Source organism: Malaya genurostris, chromosome 1, assembly GCF_030247185.1.
Source record: "Malaya genurostris strain Urasoe2022 chromosome 1, Malgen_1.1, whole genome shotgun sequence".
Classification (NCBI taxonomy): Eukaryota; Metazoa; Arthropoda; class Insecta; order Diptera; family Culicidae; genus Malaya; species Malaya genurostris.
The window spans coordinates 130,612,121-130,632,122 of record NC_080570.1 but is presented as its reverse complement, the minus strand read 5'-3'; the positions used below and the strand labels follow the sequence as shown (position 1 = coordinate 130,632,122).

At 36.9% G+C, this 20,002-nt stretch overlaps 1 protein-coding gene across 9 annotated transcripts in view; it reads right to left on the bottom strand.

Annotated features, from left to right (window-relative positions):
* LOC131425786 (protein sidekick) overlaps positions 1-20,002 on the bottom strand; it is a 249,008-nt gene that overhangs the window by 24,672 nt on the left and 204,334 nt on the right. For 7 of the 9 annotated variants that reach the window (XM_058587934.1, XM_058587936.1, XM_058587937.1 and 4 more), the window contains exons 4-6: positions 3,887-4,063; positions 2,936-3,811; positions 2,491-2,787 (exon numbers count right to left, since the gene is read on the bottom strand). In XM_058587934.1, the coding sequence (XP_058443917.1) occupies positions 2,491-2,787; positions 2,936-3,811; positions 3,887-4,063 (1,350 nt within the window). The remainder of the gene's footprint in view (positions 1-2,490; positions 2,788-2,935; positions 3,812-3,886; positions 4,064-20,002) is intronic. The other 2 variants (XM_058587942.1, XM_058587943.1) reach the window with 1 other exon arrangement.

Below are 20,002 nucleotides of genomic sequence, written 5' to 3'. Positions count from 1 at the left end.
CAGTTCGGCTGAAAAGTTCGTATCGTTTAATAGAAACACACATTTTTTTGCCAAAATTCGTTTTTATTATTCAACATAATTGCCATCAGAGGTGATACAGCGATTAGAGCGATCTTCCAACTTTTCGATACCATTTTTGAAGTACGATTTGTCCTTTGCCTCAAAATAGGCCTCAGTTTCAGCGATTACCTTTTCATTGCTTCTTAATTTTTTACCAGCGAGCGTTCTCTTGAGGTCTGAGAACAGGAAAAAGTCACTGGGGGCCAAATCTGGAGAATACGGTGGATGAGGGAGCAATTCGAAGCCCAATTCGTTCAATTTCAGCATGGTTTTCATCGACTTGTGACACGGTGCATTGTCTTGATGAAACAAAACTTTTTTCTTCTTCAAATGAGGCTTTTTTTTTTGAAATTTCGTCCTTCAAACGCTCTAATAACGCTATATAATAGTCACTGTTTTCAAGGTAGTCGATTCAAGGTAGTCGATGAAAATTATACCATGCGAATCCCAAAATACAGACGCCATAACCTTACCGGCCGATTGTTGAGTCTTTCCACGCTTTGAGTTTGGTTCATCGCGTGCAGTCCACTCAGCTGACTGTCGATTGGACTCCGGAGTGAAGTGATGGAGCCATGTTTCGTCCATTGTTATATATCGACGAAAAAAATCGGTTTTATTTCGATATAACAGCTCCAAACACTGCTCAGAATCATCAATTCGTTGTTGTTTTTGATCGATTGTGAGCTTACGCGGCACCCATTTTGCACAAAGCTTTCTCATATCCAAATATTCGTGAATAATATGTCCAACACGTTCCTTTGATATCTTTAGGGTGTCAGCTATCTCGATCAACTTCACTTTACGGTCATTGAAAATCATTTTGTGGATTTTTTCACGTTTTCATCGGTAACAGCCTCTTTTGGACGTCCACTGCGTTCATCGTCTTCGGTGCTCATATGACCAGTACGAAATTTTGCAAACCACTTACGAATTGTTGCTTCGCCCGGTGCAGAGTCTGGATAACACTCATCAAGCCATTTTTTGGTATCGGCGGCACTGTTTTTCATCAAAAAGTAGTGTTTCATCAACACACGAAATTCTTTTTTTTCCATTTTTTCACAATAACAAAAGTAGCTTCACTCAAAATGCAATATCTCACAAACTAATAATCAGACAGCTGTCAAATTTATACACGTATCTTTTGAAGGTTGGTACCAACTGAAAATGGTATGGATTTAATTCTAGTGGCGCCCTCTCATAGAAACGATACGAACTTTTCAGCCGATCTGTTACGAGACAAAATTGACTGTTACGAGACGATGACTAATTAGTTTCCGATTTTTTCTAATGAAACACGTTGATTGCAAAAGAACTATTATAGTTATTTTTCATCACTTTCTACACATCCTGCCGCGTTTCACATATTCGAAATGTTAGAACACGATCGTAATAAACAAGCGAACGCTGGTTCTCAGACCCTTTTTTACATGGTTGAATATGCAAAACAATGAATGATGGATTTGCTCAAAATTTGGTATGTACAATGCGTCTACGTCTAAAATGTGCGATGAAAACTGATTCAAAAGAACACTTTAGCTATACGTCACCATAGTTACGCTGTCAAAATATAGAATACTATCGGAAAAAATCGGATGTTAACTAGGACATCTCTAAAATGAGAGATGTGCAGATTTTTTTTAATGCACGATGAAGAAAAATGCGTCACTTCGAAGTTGATTGCACTGTAACTGGCATCCAATATGTATGAGTTATTGGATTAATAGTGAAGCTAAGATGAATATGGGTACGGTTGCGCAGTAATTGAGGGTATGTCGAATAACGTATGTATCACGATATATTTAGACTGTGATATTTTAGTAAAACCACAATATTCGAAATTGACCAATTAGAGAAGACATCACTTACAGGCCGATGTTTTGCTGGGTTCAAGAGCAATTAGGAACAATTCAGTAGTGCCTAAACATGAACCTAATTCCATTGCAGCTAATTTGTTTTCCGCAATCGAAAGTTCAACAACATTGTACTAATCACAACCGACGTCAGTCAGTGATGATGACGATACACTTACATGATTTGGGTTGATTACTGTTACAGATTCGGAACAAACGAAACAGACAAATCAAAACGTAACGAAACGAGGTAAAAACAATGGGTTATTATTAGTAAATCGCATGCTAATATAATACAATGCTAGATACGGTTTCGATCGAATGGTAATGGGTGCATTTTTGTTTTTGTGTTTTTGTCGGTTGCGTTATACTCTATAAGTGATGTAGGATCCGCGAATAATTTCGCAGAAAACTGATTCGTTGAGAAATGGTCCCGGAGTGCAAAATCTTCTATCTAGGCTTGCTGTGGTGTGAAACGTAAGCTTGGAATACTAACTCTAAATGGGTGCTTGTTTTTTTTTCTATCAAGAATACCAGAGAGGGGGGGTGGTGCAAAACACAGACCAATAACAAATCTTACGTCCAACGTCAGAGGAAATATTCTCGGCACGTGCCGTGATGCTTGACGTTGTGGATGGGACCGAAACAGAAGACGGACTGCTGGTCACCGATTTTTTGCGACCACGAGTCGAGTTATTGGTACCAGTGGCTCCGGTGGTGCCTCCGCTGATGCTGGTGATGGTGGTGGATGCCGTCGAGTTTGCTGCCGTTGCAGAATTGCGTACACGAATGATTCTGGGCTGGGCCAGACGTTTGTTACGAATGAACTGATTGTATAGGATTAGGTGCTTGAGCACGGCTGGATGGTCGGTGTTATCTAATGAATGGTGGTTATTTCCGAGATTATACGCGGCAAGGGTTGAACAATGCAGAAAGGGTTCGTGGTTAAATGAACATTTAGCAATGATACGTTATTAGCAATCAATTTATTAGATAATAAAAAAGATTATTGTTTGATTACTTACTTTTAACTTTGAGCCAAGTGTAACCGGATTTTTCTCCGGCTTCGTTGCTGGCCAAACACTGGAACAATGCCGAATCCTCCATGCTGAGCTTCTTGATTACAAGTGAATGATCGTCCAAAACCGTGTATCGATCCGTTGACAAATCAAGTCCCTCTGCGTTTCTAAACCACGTAACGTACGGAATGGGTTCTCCGATCACATCACAAGGGAGTACCGTTTTCGAACCATAATCCCCCAAAGTTTCCGTCCGGAAGGGTGTAAAAAACGATGGAGGCTCTTGTACGGTCACCGTAGCTACCGAGTAAACCGTTGGATGGCCACCAGTTCGCATCTGCACTTGACACGTGTATTGGCCGGTGTGTGTCAAATTTACATACAGCAACGCAAGCGTTCGGTTCCACGGATCCGTGTGGGCATACTGAATCCCGGCATTTTCAATGGCAATCCCATCCTTCAACCAAATAGTTTCTAACTCATGCAGCGGTCTGGCATTGGCAATACACTCCAGCTGCACAGTCTGCTCCCCGCGAACAACTTTCATGCTTTTCGGTTCCACTATAATTTCCGGGGCCACCTCCCCGTACGAACTGCCCGTTATATTAACCCGAATGAATGCACTGATTTCCTCCTTGCCGATTTGCGTATTGATGGCACGGGCTCGATAGGACTTCATGTCATTTTCGTCGACGCTCAGAATGATCAACTGATTGTCGGCCGTCGTTGCGTACTTAATGTCGTAGTTCAGCGGTCCCTCCTCGGTCTGCCAGGTAACCGACGGTTCCGGGACAGATTCTATCCGCGATAGGTTCAGTATGGCCGGGTAGCCCGATTGTACCGATACAACTCGTTCGGTAAGATCTTCGAAGACGCTCATATCTAGGATATGAAAAATAATAAGGAATTTTTTTTAGTAAGGGAAAAAACTGCTCTTTACAAAACAGGAACACTTACAAGCGACTACAACGTCAATCTTTTCGCTGAATATCGTACCCGCGTCATTTTTCGCCAAACATTGATACGAACCGGCGTCGTCCTTCGTTGTACTTAGAATTTTCAGGTATTGACTGTTGTCGAAATCTCCCACCGGGACGCCATTTTTCAGCCATCGATACATGGGTTGTGGATAACCTGTGGATGAATAAAGAAAACACACTTTTATTAGGACAGGAAAAATACTCTTTCGATGATGAAAAAGACAAAATAAATCGAAAATATTCCGTAAAACAAAAGTCGAACAAAAACGAGTGCGCATCAACGCTCAAGGTCTGAGGACAGAGGGTCGCGTGTTGAGTTTTAAATCGACCACGTGGCTCGCTCAATTCCCTTTGCGCATCGTATTTCTCTTGTACTATTTCGTAGATGAGCAAACTGTACCAGGTTGCCAGCATACATTTTATTATTTTGATGAGAAGTTTTATCACATTAATCTATCGTATGGGTTGGACATTACATGATTCCAATGAACAAGGAAAAAATATTCAACTTTCACAAAGATTGAATGTCTGTTTGTTTGGAAGCCTTGTCGAGCCAATTTTATTTTTCTCTCCTTTTTCAGAATGCCATCAGGAAACCAAAGCAAAAAAAAAAATGGCGGATGCATTGAAACTGACTTTGTTTCACAGAAAAATATAAAACTTTGTTTTTATCGCGATAACATATGTGTTTTTATGTACTACTCGCATCTAAACTAAATTATCTAGACTTTGTCACGGTAGATTTATGATACAAGCCTTCAAAGCCGAGATATTCGATGAACAAGTAGAGGTATGCATTTCCGAGCGTTCCAATTTTCAGCAGTTCTTCAGTCAGAAAAAAATACAACACGACCGCTAAACTCAATGAATCATTCTGAAAATTTCACAGAATATTCACAACTAAATTTCGAAGACATTGTCAGGTGAATTTTTCTATATTCTGCACAGTTTCCAAGAAAATTTAATTTGAAACGGGAAAATAGCAAAAAACCTACCACTTTACGGTACTGTCTTCAGCCCTTAAAATGTCTGAAATGGATTTATTTTTATGTCAGATGTCTTAGAAATGCATGAAACGTCGAGATCCTGTGCTATCTAGAACAAAAATTTAATCTTTGACTTAAAACTGAAATTGATACCCATTTTGAAACAAATCATTCTACATTATGATGAATGAAAAAGAATTTTACACAATAATTATTTTTTCTCTAGTTAGTCAATTAGTCCCGGGAGTTTTGGAACGATATGTTGATGTACTGGTTTGGTAAGCTAGTTGCCGTATTTTCAAATCCAAATCTGGAGGCATTCTTAGTATCAAAAAAATTGTAGCACTAGCCATGCTAATGTCCCATACAACGGTAATACAAATTCCCCTGAGCCAGGACTCGAACCTACAATATTGTATGATTATTGGAATTGTTCTAACATCGAGTCTGCGTTGACGGTTCAAAGCATAAGACTCGTGTCATACAAGGACCAGGATTCAGGATGTAGGTACCTTGAATTTGCTTTTATTTTATCTTCTTAATTCTTCCACACTCCAGCATGACTCGATGTCAAAAGGCAAAGGCATTAGATACCTTTTGTGGGATTTGACCAGACAGTTTCAATAGGCTTTGCAGGCCATTCTTAAGATACAGAACCTACGATCCTATTAGCACTGAGAATCGGGGTCATATCAGGGTTTGAATATACGACCACGTCAACTTGTAAGCTAAGTGTCATTGATGCATGAGATGCATTGAACCACCAGCTCAGACTCGATTTTAGAGCAATTCGGATAATCAGAGAATATTGTTGGTTCGAGTCCAGGATTAGGAGAAATTTGTTTACGGATTCACATTTTTGTTATTTTATTCTTCAATAATTCTCGTTCCGTAATTCTTTTTGTAATTGAATTTTTTAAAGAATTTATTCTTTTGGTTGAATTGCCAATATTTGCGTTGGAATTTTCTTCGAATCCGATTCAGAAGTAACGGAGTAAAATATGCAAAAGGAAAAAAAGGTGTAATGGTGCCTTTCTCATTAACATTTCACGAGAAATTGAGCCAAGTTTCACATGTGGCATTGATTTTGAATTCCGGAACCGGAATCGGAAGACTGTCGAAGTTGCAGTAAATTTTTAGGTTTATTAAATAGCCAGGCCTACAGGTTCGATTAGTTTTACAATCTGTTTTGGAAATTTCGTTCTTTTTTGTGTCGTCAACTATATGAAGGTAAGAAAGGTTTATCTTTCATTATCATGTATTTACCTGAGCACAAGATTCAACAAAAATCACACACCGGTAACAGACATTCGTACATGTGCCGTGATTCTGTTTTCTTCAAAGCGGTTGAAAACTCGTTGTACTCGGGGTCGATAGACTCGCTTGTGTTTTCAAAATCAAGCTTCGGTGTTGGTTTTCACTTTCTTTATCGTGTGCACAAAATCGAACACCATACACAGCGTTCGTAGAGGCCGTGTTGTGTTTTCTTCTTCCGTACTACCGCATGTGCGTACCGGTGCAGTTTATAAGAAAAGATTTGAATGGAACTTGCTCAATAAACCACTTTGCATACTTTGTTTTTTTTTTTTCAGAAATGATCTAGACTTTTGAAAAAGGCCCAATTTTTTTCACCATTTTTTTTTTCAAATGGCTGTAGTTAAAAAATGACAAACCCTACAAAAAAGTGTTTTTACAAAATTAGTCAAATTTATGAATAAAAATATTGAAAAAAAATCCTAATCGATCCTACACTGGAAAAGTGATTATTTCTTTCCCCGATTTTGCCTCAGAACTAAACAAGGAAATGAAGAAGTAATAATGCAACATTTGTAAAATGACAAACTTTTTTGAATGGAATTTTTGAATCATAAAAATGTACTTAGTTGCTATATTAGACAATATCTTATCACAAACTGAGTTTCATTGCATTCGGAAATGCCTTTAATTGAATTAGTATTCGATTAAATCACACTGAAAAAAATCAGTTTGGACAAGCAAATTTGTTTTAAATAACTTTTTTTCATTAAAAGTCCCAAGTTGATTTTTTTATTGTAGGCAGGGAACATAATCACCTATCTTGTAACGAAATTTCACCCAAATCAAAAATGTTTTTTTTTTGCAAATCGGCTTTAAATTTTTTAAATCGATTTTTTTTCAGTGTAGGAGTCGACTAGTATATTCTCCATGTTTTCATTCGAACACTTCATTCGTTTTGTAAATATTACTTATACAGGGTGATTTTTTAAGAGCTTGAGAACTTTTTTAAACAATAAAACGCATAAAATTTGCAAAATCTCATCGGTTCTTTATTTTAAACGTTAGATTGGTACATGACATTTACTTTTTGAAGATAATTTCATTTAAATGTTGACCGCGGCTGCGTCTTAGGTGGTCCATTCGGAAAGTCCAATTTTGGGCAACTTTTCGAGCATTTCGGCCGGAATAGCCCGAATTTCTTCGGAAATGTTGTCTTCCAAAGCTGGAATAGTTACTGGCTTATTTCTGTAGACTTTAGACTTGACGTAGCCCCACAAAAAATAGTCTAAAGGCGTCAAATCGCATGATCTTGGTGGCCAACTTACCGGTCCATTTCTTGAGATGAATTGTTCTCCGAAGTTTTCCCTCAAAATGGCCATAGAATCGCGAGCTGTGTGGCATGTAGCGCCATCTTGTTGAAACCACATGTCAACCAAGTTCAGTTCTTCCATTTTTGGCAACAAAAAGTTTGTTAGCATCGAACGATAGCGATCGCCATTCACTGTAACGTTGCGTCCAACAGCATCTTTGAAAAAATACGGTCCAATGATTCCACCAGCGTACAAACCACACCAAACAGTGCATTTTTCGGGATGCATGGGTAGTTCTTGAACGGCTTCTGGTTGCTCTTCACTCCAAATGCGGCAATTTTGCTTATTTACGTAGCCATTCAACCAGAAATGAGCCTCATCGCTGAACAAAATTTGTCGATAAAAAAGCGGATTTTCTGCCAACTTTTCTAGGGCCCATTCACTGATTTGCAAGCGTTGCTCGTTAGTAAGTCTATTCATGATGAAATGTCAGAGCATACTGAGCAAATAATAATGCATGAAAATCATAACCTCAAAAAATCTGAGCAAATACTAATGCATGAAAATCCTAACCTCAAAAAAATCACCTTTTACAACACTTTTTTGTAAGATTTGTTAGTTTTCGATTACAGCCATTTAAAAAAAATGGTAAAAAAGTTTGGCCCTTTTCAAAAGACAGTCTAGATCATTTTTGGAAAACAAAGTATGCAAAAGTATGCTATTTCCGGTGCTTCCGAAATCGGAAGCCATGGGCTGGTATAGCCGGAATTGATACTTTGGGCCACCATTTTCCGTGTTTTGCATCACTGCTCTGTATAACTGCTTGAAATGTTCAACACTCTTTATCCTGTAATTCCGGTACCGGAAATCGGATTCTGATGAAATACAGAAATTTTGTACAGGACCATAAGACCATTCATTTGAATTTTAGTTTGTTAAAATCGGTAACGCCATCTCTGAGAAAAATGAGTAAATAACTTGGAATTGGAATTTTTACACTAATCACCCCGTAAATCCAGAAGTCGGCTCAAGATGAAATTCAGGAATTTTCTATGGAATCATAAGACCATGAAATTTTAATATAATTTTGTAAAATTAAGTCAGCCATTGTTTAGAAAAGTTAAAACATACATTTTCATTTGTTTTGCACGTTTTACTCCATAATTCCGGAACCGGAAGTCGGATACAAACAATATTCAGAAATTTTGTATTGAACCACAAGACCTTTCATTTGAGTCTAAGTTTGTGAAAATCGGTTCAACCATCTCCGAGAAAAGTTAGTGCAAAAAAGCGTTACATACATACACGAACATTTCCTGTAAGGAGTGTATCGAAAATAAGCTAAAGGCTAAAGGCAGCAATCTCTTCTGGAGACACTCAGATCGATAGATTTCTGCATTTACAGTTCCGGTAGTGTAAAAAATGGTTGACTTCAAACCACAGGAACATATTGCTTGCCATAGCAGTACCTTTTGACCGACCTTCTCCACTTGAATCGACCTGTCCGCATCACTCACATCCTCCTTAACGACGACAGTAAAGTATTGTGGATCTGGAAGGGGTTTTGAGTCCTCCTTTACATAAGTCTCATCGTTCATCAAAACGCATGCATCCGGACACTGCAAAAGACGCGAATACAATTTCCGGCCCCTTGTTGCAGCTCGCTCTTTCTGTTCTACACTTTATTTCGAGATTTTCTGCTTCTTGTAGATCTTCCGGTGATTTCGCTTCTTGATACACTGGATCATTCCGACACTCGTTCCTGCTTTTTTGGCCAAATAACGTATTGACATTGATTTGTTCTTCATGATTAAAGATACCACTTTCTGGTTCAGTTTCAGGTTGGGAGAACCGGGTTTTCTGCGGGTAGCTCATCCAAAGAATAGTGTTCCCCAAACTTATTAACACTGGCATGATGAATTCCAAACCGCTTCGCCAATTTTCGCATAGTAATACCCTTCTCACTTAGCCATGTGTCCAGAACCTTAATTTTCACTTACTTTTTAATACGCGACATTTCAACCGCACAAACAAGTAAACAAACGAAAGCTGACAGCAAAACGCACAGCATACTGTGATCTGAGCATAAAAAACCATCACAAACACATGCGTACAACACAAATGTATGTGGATAGCTTATTTTCGAAACACTCCTTACTATACGAACTGAGTCGAATATTATATGACACTCGGCCTCGAAAATTGGTTTTCACTGTGATAACATAACCTCTTCTAAATGAGAAAGGCAAAATACATACGATTTTCTCATAGGCCTCTTAGGCTATTAGATTTTCTAGGACTCAGATTCAAATGAAAGGCCTTATAAGTCAATAGCCTGCTATTGAATTTCTTCCGGATCCGACTTCCGATTTCGGAATTACCAAATAAAAAGTGCATAACAAAATAAAAAACAAGATGATTTTCTCACAGACCGTTCGACCAATTTTCATGAGCATCGGTTCAAATGAAATGTTTTACAATCCCATAAAATCTCATCGATTTTGATCTGGATACGACTTCCTGTTCTGGAGTTACTGTCTGATAAGTATACAAATTTTATTTTTAATAGCGTGTTTTTATTCATGATGAAAAGACGAGAAAATCCTTCTAACTTTGGCTAAAAATTGTTTCAATTTGTAGGTTATGCTAGTTGCTGGTCAAACGAACCGATTTCCACTAGACCAGTTCTCAGTTCCCGATTCCGAAAGTACCGGAAATAGTAGTCAAAAACTCAAAAAAAGGAACCCACTTCATTTTCACAAAGACGGCTGAGTAGATTTTCAAAAACTTAGACTCAAATGAAAGGTTTTACGATTTGCTATTGACTTTTGGTCAAATTCGACTCCCGGTTGCGGAATAACAGGGTGAAGTGTGTTTAAAATTTCAAACCGAACTGAAATAAAATTTCAAGCGAACTGAAACAAAAGGAGAATTTTTAAAAATTTGGCTCAAAACTATTTATGAATTCGAAAAGTTATGCTAGTTTATACTCAAACAAACTTATTTTGTTTTTATTAAAGATTCAAAGAAAAGTTTCTCCAAGAACCCCTTAGCAATATTTATAAAAACATGATTCAAAACGATATTCAATATTTTTCCAAGTTTCATCTTCGACTCGTCAATGCATTAGCAGTTCAAATCGAACTGCTATTACTATCTAGCAATTCAAACCCGTTGACTAGACTCAAATTCTACATAATTAACACTACGAATAAAGCACTAAACGCAATGTTCTTTTCTATGGCTCGGAAGTGAACTGTTATTGCACTGAAAAATCGACAGCAAAAAGTGAAGAAAAAAGAATCAAAATATGTGCTTTTTGCGCAAAACGTTCACGCTGTAACTGAAAAACCCTTAATGTTCACTAACTGCGGCATCCAGCATTTCGTTACTCGTTTACATGCGAGCAATCAGAAATGATATTTCAAATTCATTCTCAAGTACTACTTATGCAGAGTGAGCTTTGGGTCTGATTTTCGGTTTAAGCTGTACCGCTAGGTGGCAATGGCAGTTTAATTTAAACTGTTGAAGCACCGATGAGGTGAGTCGAAGACGAAACGGAAAGAAAGATTAAATGCAACATTTACTTTTAGCACAAAACGGAATATTTTGTAGCCAAAAATCTGTTTATTTCTATTAGGACTCGTTCAACTATTTTATCACATCGAAAATTAGATCAATTTTATAATGAGTGGGTTTCCTTCTACGCTAGGTTAGTCTCAAGCTCAATTCAAAACTCCACTTCGATAGAGTTGCATAATTTATTACTGGGATAGGTGGGTGACTGGCTTCGTAAATAAATTGGTTGGCAAGTTTTATGTCACAATATTAATGCGTAGGGTCAAAAAGTAATTACATTAGTGAGCGATCTTGCCCGTCGTCTTCTTGCAAGATTTGACTCGGTAAAGAAAACGATATAAGTAAATTTAATATTTATGAACCATCAACGCCTGATGGGAAACGACGCACAGTTTAACTTTGCTTTCGTTATGAGAGTAAACAGGTCTGTATCAAAGGGGATTCTGACTAGATTCGCTTACCACAACTAATTTTCACACGTTATGAAAATGTTCTCCTCCCACAACTAGAACGTTGAAACAAAATCAAAATCATAGCGTTTGCCATGGTAACAGATCTATGAGTTCAATCCGAAAGATTCAATTCTAACATGCATATCATTCTGGATAATAAGCATGTCCAAAAGGAATTCGAAGAAGCTTCTTTATTTAAACTAATGTAAGTCAGAGAAAAATCAAAAAGTAGGTGGTTTTCGTAGATCGAAATTACACTCTTCCTGTGTTTTAAGTGGGATACAATTTGGGCAAACGCCGTGCCGCTCCTAAAAGGGGCAGTGAAAAGAAATCGAAATATAAACTTATTTATAGCGATTATCCAGAGGGAAAATGTATTGATAACTAAAGTGGTATTTAATTGCCACTGTCAAGGCCGTACCGATGTGCTGGCGGTGGTACGGTGGAAGAGCAGGTTTGAATTATTCTATTTTTAAATAACTAAAAAGGGTACGGACGAATCGGCCAACCACGAGTTTACTCAGTGAATCGATCATGATTAACCTCCAACATGAAATACAATTGGTTTATGTTTGTCACGACGATGGAACTAAATATAAACCAATTATAGCTATCGATAATAATTGTGAAATTCCAGAAATATCTACGTATATTAAAGTGAGTATTTAAAGCGTTAGACGGTAGCTCTGAAAAAACGAGGTTTGTTTGTTTTTTCAATACCAAATATTTTTTCGAGTATGGCCACAAGTTGTTTCAGTAAAATAAGATCGTTCGAATCGATTGTCAGAATACAGTGAGCTTAAATTAAATTCAACTCTGGTAATGAACATAAGAACATCATAATTCCATATTTATTGGAGATGTTTCCATAATAATTAGAACTTTTCAATATTTTCTTGGAGGAAATGCTTTCGAAATGAAGGGAACTTAAAAAAAACAAAAAGAAGTGAAGTGTGAGTGCAATACTTGCAATCTCAGATGTATGTTTACGAAAATCTGGACTATATTATAAAAACATGTTTTAATTTGTTATACAAGGCTACAAATACTATGGTAGCGCCATATTAAGTAATCAAAGTAACTTAAACGATGCTTGTTGATTTGATAATATTTAGGTGGTAAATCTGATGTATTAAGCATTGTCAATTGAACCAGTGTAGGAAACGTTTAATGTAGTGAAAAGTGACTGGGATCCATTTTTGACTACCGATTTGAATAGTTTTGAGGCTAGCATTTATTTGACTTTTTATTTTCGATGCTTCCGGAATCAGAAAACGAGAACCAGCATAGCCGGAATCGAGTTACTTGATTGTCCATTGACAATGACTACCGATTGGAATAGTTTCGAGGCAAGGTAAGAATTTTTTTTACGAGTTTTGTTTCGCCGCTTCAAGTTAGGGTATCCATTTTTTAACACACTTCACCATATAATTCCGGAACCGGAAGTCAGAACCGGATGAAATTTGACAGTTTTGTATTGGACCATGATACCTTTCATTTGAATCTAAGTTCGGTCACGCCATCTCTGAGAAAAAGGAGGAAGTAATTTGAAATAAGAATCAAAATAATTTGAAATCAATTTGATTCAAATAAAATTCAGAAACTTTGTATAGGACAATTGTACCTTTCATTTGAATTCATATTAGTGAGAATCGGTTTAGCTGTCTCTTAGAAAAGTGCATTTTCAATTTGTTTTTTGAATAAAATTCAGGAACTTTGTGTGGGGTTACAAAACCTTTCATTTAAATCTCATTTTGTGAAAATCGTTTCAGCCATCTTCGAGAAAAGTGAGTGCAAAAACATATGACATACATACATACACACACATACACACATACAGACATTTTGCGTACTCGATGAACTGAGTCGCATGGTATATTACACTCGGCCCTCCGGGTCTCGATTCAAAAGTCGGTTTTCACAGTGATTGCACAACCTTTCTATATAAGAAAGGCAAAAATAATAATGTTACTCTCAACTTTGCCTCTAAAATGTGAAAACGAAATCCATACTCGGGCAACTATGCACTGGTTAAGTAGCTTTAAATCCCTATTCTTTTTCTCAGGAAATCATTAAAATAAATTTTGCTTCGATAAAAGAACGAATGCTAAAGAAAAAATAAGTTCACGAAATTTTCTAAAATTTTCATCCATGAAACAGGCATCCATAAAACTGAACCTTGAAGTTCGCAAGTGATTTTTCGATGACGAGCTTTCACCCACAAAAATATCGCTAAAGAGATAATCGAAAGGGGCGAAGAGCCTCCGATAATACTTCGATGCTAAATTTCCACTACGCTTCTGTTCGATACCGAAATGATTCGTGCACCTAGGGTGGGTAATATGAATAATAATATTTTTTCCACATTCCAAACAGTAATTATTCAGATTAAACATAATAAAACGCTATTCAGTATGAATTTGATTCATAGAAGTACAGCACAGTATGCGCAGTGTTAGAATGGCCCGTTTGAATTGGCATAGCGGTAGTCTGCGCTCCTGTTACTTTTGCGTACATTATTCAAGTTACTAAATTTGCTAATATTTTTTAATCAGCTGCATAACATTATTTTTGATTGTTTTTATTAATGTTTTTATTATCATTCTAACTATTATTAATCACAGTACTTGCTGATTTCATTAATGATATTACTCCACCACCACGGTAGTGCCGAGTAAATTTCAAATACATCACCACTATTGATTCACTTATGAACCACCCTACGCACACTGAACACTTTCAGAAAGGTCCAGTTTTTGTTCATCTGCGATTTTATTCATCATGTATTCTGAAAAGTATTCAGATACAACGACTATTAAAATTCATTTCCTAAAAATCTTCTGTTCGAGAATCATATCATATCGTTTGAAACCTACTATTAGGTTATTTGATAAGCTCACAAGACTTAGGATAGAATCTCACAAATGTTTTATTAAGACTATTTAAAAGATCTGAAAGGCATTATCGCACCCTCAGATGGATTAGGAAGGGTTTTTTTGCTACTGGTATTTCGGATTGTTTTTGCTATCCGAGGTATTTGAATCAAGCTTCGTTTTTAATTTTTTCTAATAGAAATAATATGATCATGTTATATGAAAACTGGAATGCGTACCGAAATTTTACTGAAATGCTATACAGACATTGTTGAAGATTCATCGGGAGACGAAAAATGTTTGTTGAAAGTTGAAGATCAAGTTTATTGTTTTCAGTTTCTGTTCAAAAATTCCGAAAGTGACCGTTTACCAATAATGCAGTTAAAAGATGATGCCGAGACTACTCCATGGAGTCTCTTATAAAAATTAATTTTCAATTTTGGAATTTGGCATTTGTGCTACAAAAACAACTAAAATACGTACCGCGTAATTTCGGAAATCCGCATAAAAAAACCGCAATACTAAAGACATTTTTTTCTATGCCAGATATCTTAGAAACGCGTGAAGCGTCCAAATCTGCTATAAGCTCAAGAAAATTAATTTTTTTCAAATCAACTTTGAGAAAGACTTCCTAAATCGATTTTTTTTATTACATGAAACGTAATAATTTTATGTAATCACAAAAAAATCTGAAAAAATAGACTTTGGAAGAATTTGAGACCGCATAACTTCGGAAATCCGCGTAGAGAAAAAAAACTGCATAAGTGAAGATTTTCTTTATGCCAAATGTCTTAGAAATGCATGAAACGTAGAGATGTTGTGCAATCTAGAAAAAAAAATTTTTTTTTGGAAAAATAAAACGACTTTGGGACTTGAAGAATTTGATACCGCGCAACTTTGGAAATCCGCGTAGAAAAAGAAACGCAAAACAAATCAATTTTTTTTCTGATGCCAAATGTCTTAATGCATGAAACGTTGAGATGTGGTCTAATCCCAGAAAAACAAATTTAAAAAAATTGACTCTGGGATTGAGTTTTGAGATTTCCGAAATCGAATTTTTTTTAATACCGAATTTCCCAGAAATGCATGAAACGTCGAGATCTGGCGTAATCCGCAATAACATTCCTGAATGTCCTGAATTGATTTTTTTCAAACCGAAAATTTGTTCAGAGTTGACTTAAAAAAATTCGGGATAACACCACCAAACAAGAAAATGTTTAAAGCTATCCGGGTCTAAGACAAACCAAGAAAACCGGATAGCTTTGAAAATTTACGTTGAAAAATCACGTAACTTCGGAAATCCGCGTAAAAAAGCCGCCCAACGAAAAAATCGCGTCAAAAAATCGCATAAAAACCGCGTAGAAAAAGACTTCAATGTATTGCGTTACTTGTTTTACTGTAACATCAAGTTTCTAAAAACCAATGCTGTTTTGTCAAATGCAAGTTAGTGTCATATACATTTATTGACGTTAACATGTCAAAATTCCTACCAAGTGAAGAAGTGATTCATTACATTCTTTAAAAATAAACGTGCTAAGTCCCACCGAATTCTAATTGAAGCTCACGGGGAACGTTTTCCATCGGTCCCGACTTGTCAGTGTTGGTTTAGGCGATTTAAAAAAAGACGAAGAACCCACAGGTCAACTAAAAACAAAGCCGAGTCCGAATTGCGAGGATTTATGAACGAAGACAATAACAGAATTTTCAAAACAATCGACGGAGAGGTTAAACGTTAGTCACCAAGCAATTTCTGATCGTATACACGTGGGCAATCGAGAATTCAGGCATTCAGAAGGTGAAAAAAACAGGTTCCTCATGAGTTGAATATAGATATTTCGAAAAATGATGAGCAAAATTTTCATTTATCAGTTTTGAAAAAAATTCAGCATTATTTACTGGCACACTTAGTATATGACCTTGATCCTGCATTTACTGAAACTTTTCGCTTAAACACACGGAAATCTTTTTTTTTTTTACGCGAGAATACGTACCGCACAAAAAAAATCCGCGCAAGAAAAAACCGCGTAACTTTGGAAATTTGCATTTGTTGCCAACTGTCTTCAAAAAATTCATAAAACATACAAGTCTGGTGTATCTCGATCAAAATCTGTTTGAAAAAAATCAACTTTGGGAAATCGAAAAAAAAATATTTTTTTTTGGTTTGATAAATCTTTGAGTTAAAGTTTGATATACATTCTCGATAACCAATAACCTAAATTCTTCTCAAAAATAGTAGGGTCTAACACTTTTGAAAAATCAGTTTTTCTATTACATTTTCTTATAGTAAAACATTTCAAGAATATTCCGCGAAATTTTCAAGTCTATTGGAACGAAACTCTGGAACTTGTGGGCCTTCATCTATGCTTATCCTATTTTGCAAAGAAGCAAAAGCTCGGCGCACAGTCCTAATATTTCTACTTCGATTGACTTAAAAACTTGACATAACGTTCATGAAATGTTTTATTATAACAAAATACAAAATAACAAACAAAAATTGTAGAAAGTGTTAAACCCTACGGGTCCCATAGAGCAATAAATTATTTTCTTCGATTTTATAGACAATTAATTTTAAACACGTTTTCCTCGAAAACAGGTTTTGAAAGTCCGTGTCCATTGTCATTCGAAAACTACTTCACTAATTATTTTCAAATTTCGCACACACTTTCTACATGCAAAATACTAGACCCCAACATTTTCCTTTTTGTTTTTTGTTACTTTGGAGAGGTTTTACAGATACAAAATGGCGGATTTCGATGTGGAAAATCGTAGTTTTACCAACAACCAAAAAATGCAATTTTTTTTTTTAAATTGAGCAAAAACCGTTGGGGTCTAGAAAAACATCTACTGCAACTAGCTCCACTGAGATACAGTGGACACCGCAAATCATGATTTCTAAGAAGCGTCCTCAGAAATACTCCTTCACTGCCTTATTTATCAAAATACGAAAAAAGGACTAAATGTTGTTCGAATGATGCTTTTTAATATGCAAAACATTTGAATTTATTTTTTGAAATGATAGCTAATATTGTATATTAGTTCTTTGGGATCGATTTATTGCTCCCAGAAAGAACCGATTCATGATAGAATATTTTAACTATGTTGATAGAATAGATGAGAGGAAGCAAATGATTATGAAATACCTCATTTGGTAGGCTATATGTACCTGTAGAAAACAAAGTGAAATTCATGTCAAGATGGGCACCACCAATGATGAAATTTACAAGTCTGGGAATATCTCCAACAACGTGTTTTTACCATTCGTGGTACTGAACAAGTTTTTTGTGTGTGCAATTTTCTGGAATACCTTTTTCTACTCCCATGCAACGGAACGGCACAGAGGAGCATTTCAGGACAAAGAAAAAGGCCAAGTTTCCCAAAAAAATATTTAGTTTGGCAGGCAATAAGTAGCTGTGGTCGAGCAACTCCAAAGCTTCATCACTACCAGTCTATCCCTAAAGAAGCGATTGCTACCATTGCTACGCAGCCCTGACGCTCCCTCGCTATTTTGGTCTGATTAGGCATCTTGTCACTGCGCCAAAGATGTTTTGGAATGATATAAAGCGAATGGAGTCCACATTGTACCGAAAGTGACAAATCCACGTAACTGCCCGGAGTTGCGACCTATCGAGCGGTATTGTTCTGTCGGGGTGACCAAACCAATGAAATGTAGAAATACAGAATTATCATTATTTGAGACCATCAAAATAATGTATGCATTGTATTACTCCCTAACGTTTATTAATTATTTCGTGCTAACAAAAAAAAAAAACTTCTGATAAATCGTTTCATAAAACTTTGAAGTAAAATATGTCATGTCCGGTTCGCGCGTTTTAAGAATGACTTCAAACAGAGCAGCTCCCGCACGGTAAGATCGTATGGAAATATACAACTAAAATGTGTTCAAATCGTAAGTTCTTGGCGATTTCTCCGTCAAATTACCGGATCCGAATATAATCAAGCGTTGCGGGTTCAATGCTCTCCAATTGAACAGAGTAGCAATATTACAAATGACCTTACCACTGTCGAGTACACATAATGCAAATAGTCGCTAAAAAAACGACCAACTCGTTCCATGGCCGGATCTCTTGGTAGACATGGGCCATTTGGAATCAATGAAAGATGAATCCGTGTGATCCGCGTGTGTGTGCGCAGCAAAGCAAGGAAATTAAGTCATCAATCAAAGAATGTTTTTTTTTGCTCTCACTCAAATCGCGGATTACACAACTAACAATCGTGTTGATTCAGCTTCTCCAGACGACTGGTGTCTATTGAAAGTTATCAAGTTCAGATTTTTTCCTCTTCGTTACGTTACAAATGTGGAAGCCGACTGCCTTCGTTCATATTCTTTCGGAACTACTATCCTCTACAGTACATAGCGTCAGACTAATCGAGAGGATCAACAACCGCATGACTATCGTTTTCAGTGCACTTAATGAAGCTATGCATAATTAATGCTTCATCGTCGCCACTTTCCCGGAGGATAATTTCTCAGAACGGCAACTCTGTTGACTGAGACTTTCAAACGTATGGGTTTCTGTCTACATTTTTGACCTCCAAGGCAAAATTCTAACGTGAACAAATAAAACAAAAATTAATCGTAAACCCCCGGAGACTCACTCCGCTTCATAGATTTGAATAGGATTAATATATCAACAAACTACTCCTCTTACAAGTAGCAGTAAGACTTCTATGAAGCCTGCATGAGGTACAAAGTGTGCGGTTTTCGATTTGCGATATGAAAGACGCAGATAACGCAGACTTTTGTTTCACCCTTTCACATTTTGAATGCACAGTGCAGTTTTCATAGTTATACAATCCTTATTTGTTTCCGAACTAAACTTCTTAATGAAACCATCGAAGAAAAATCCACTTTGTATGGCACACAGGAGTCCTAGTGGACAGAATATGCTTCAACAAAATAAGCCAACTGGAAGGCTTGAGTCTTAAATTTCAAATTTTTAACATTAACTTATGAATACTTATTGTGATTCTAATACTCAGTTGAAAGATTAGTAAAACTTTGTCGAAAAATCATTGAAATATTCTCCTGTTTTACCCACTATTCAAGAGACAATGTTTCCACCAGAAACAGGAAGCTATTGTACTCCGACACCACACTGTTGTGTTCCAAAGAGTTAACCGCAAAGTATCATGGTGTAGTGTGGTGGGTAAACGTTTCCTAAGTATCACAACAACACGGCTGCTAGCAAGTTCCGAGACTCATGGTTAGTGGTGTAGTGCCGACGGTGACACATAACTTTTCTGTCCCTTGGATCCTACCCTCTCTTTTGGACACCTTTCCCGTTGATTGGTGATGCCTGGCCTACTCCGTTAACTATTGCCATGCACACGGCTACCAACAAATCGCAATAACAACGCTCAAGCCTAAAAATCTCCACTCCTCCGACGACGTTTGTGATTAGGTTACATCCTTCATCATGTCAGTCGGCATAGTAGAACATCGTAACACGGCAAGGAAAACTGTCTAACCACCGGCTTTAGTCGACTCGAAGATAAGAAAGAAATCGGAAGAGGATGAGCCACATTTGTCTCTATTAGAACGCCTCCAGACACTTTTATGTCTGTCGGTCGGTTTCTCCCCGTTTCTCTCTCTCTCTCGGGGGGATGAAAGAAAA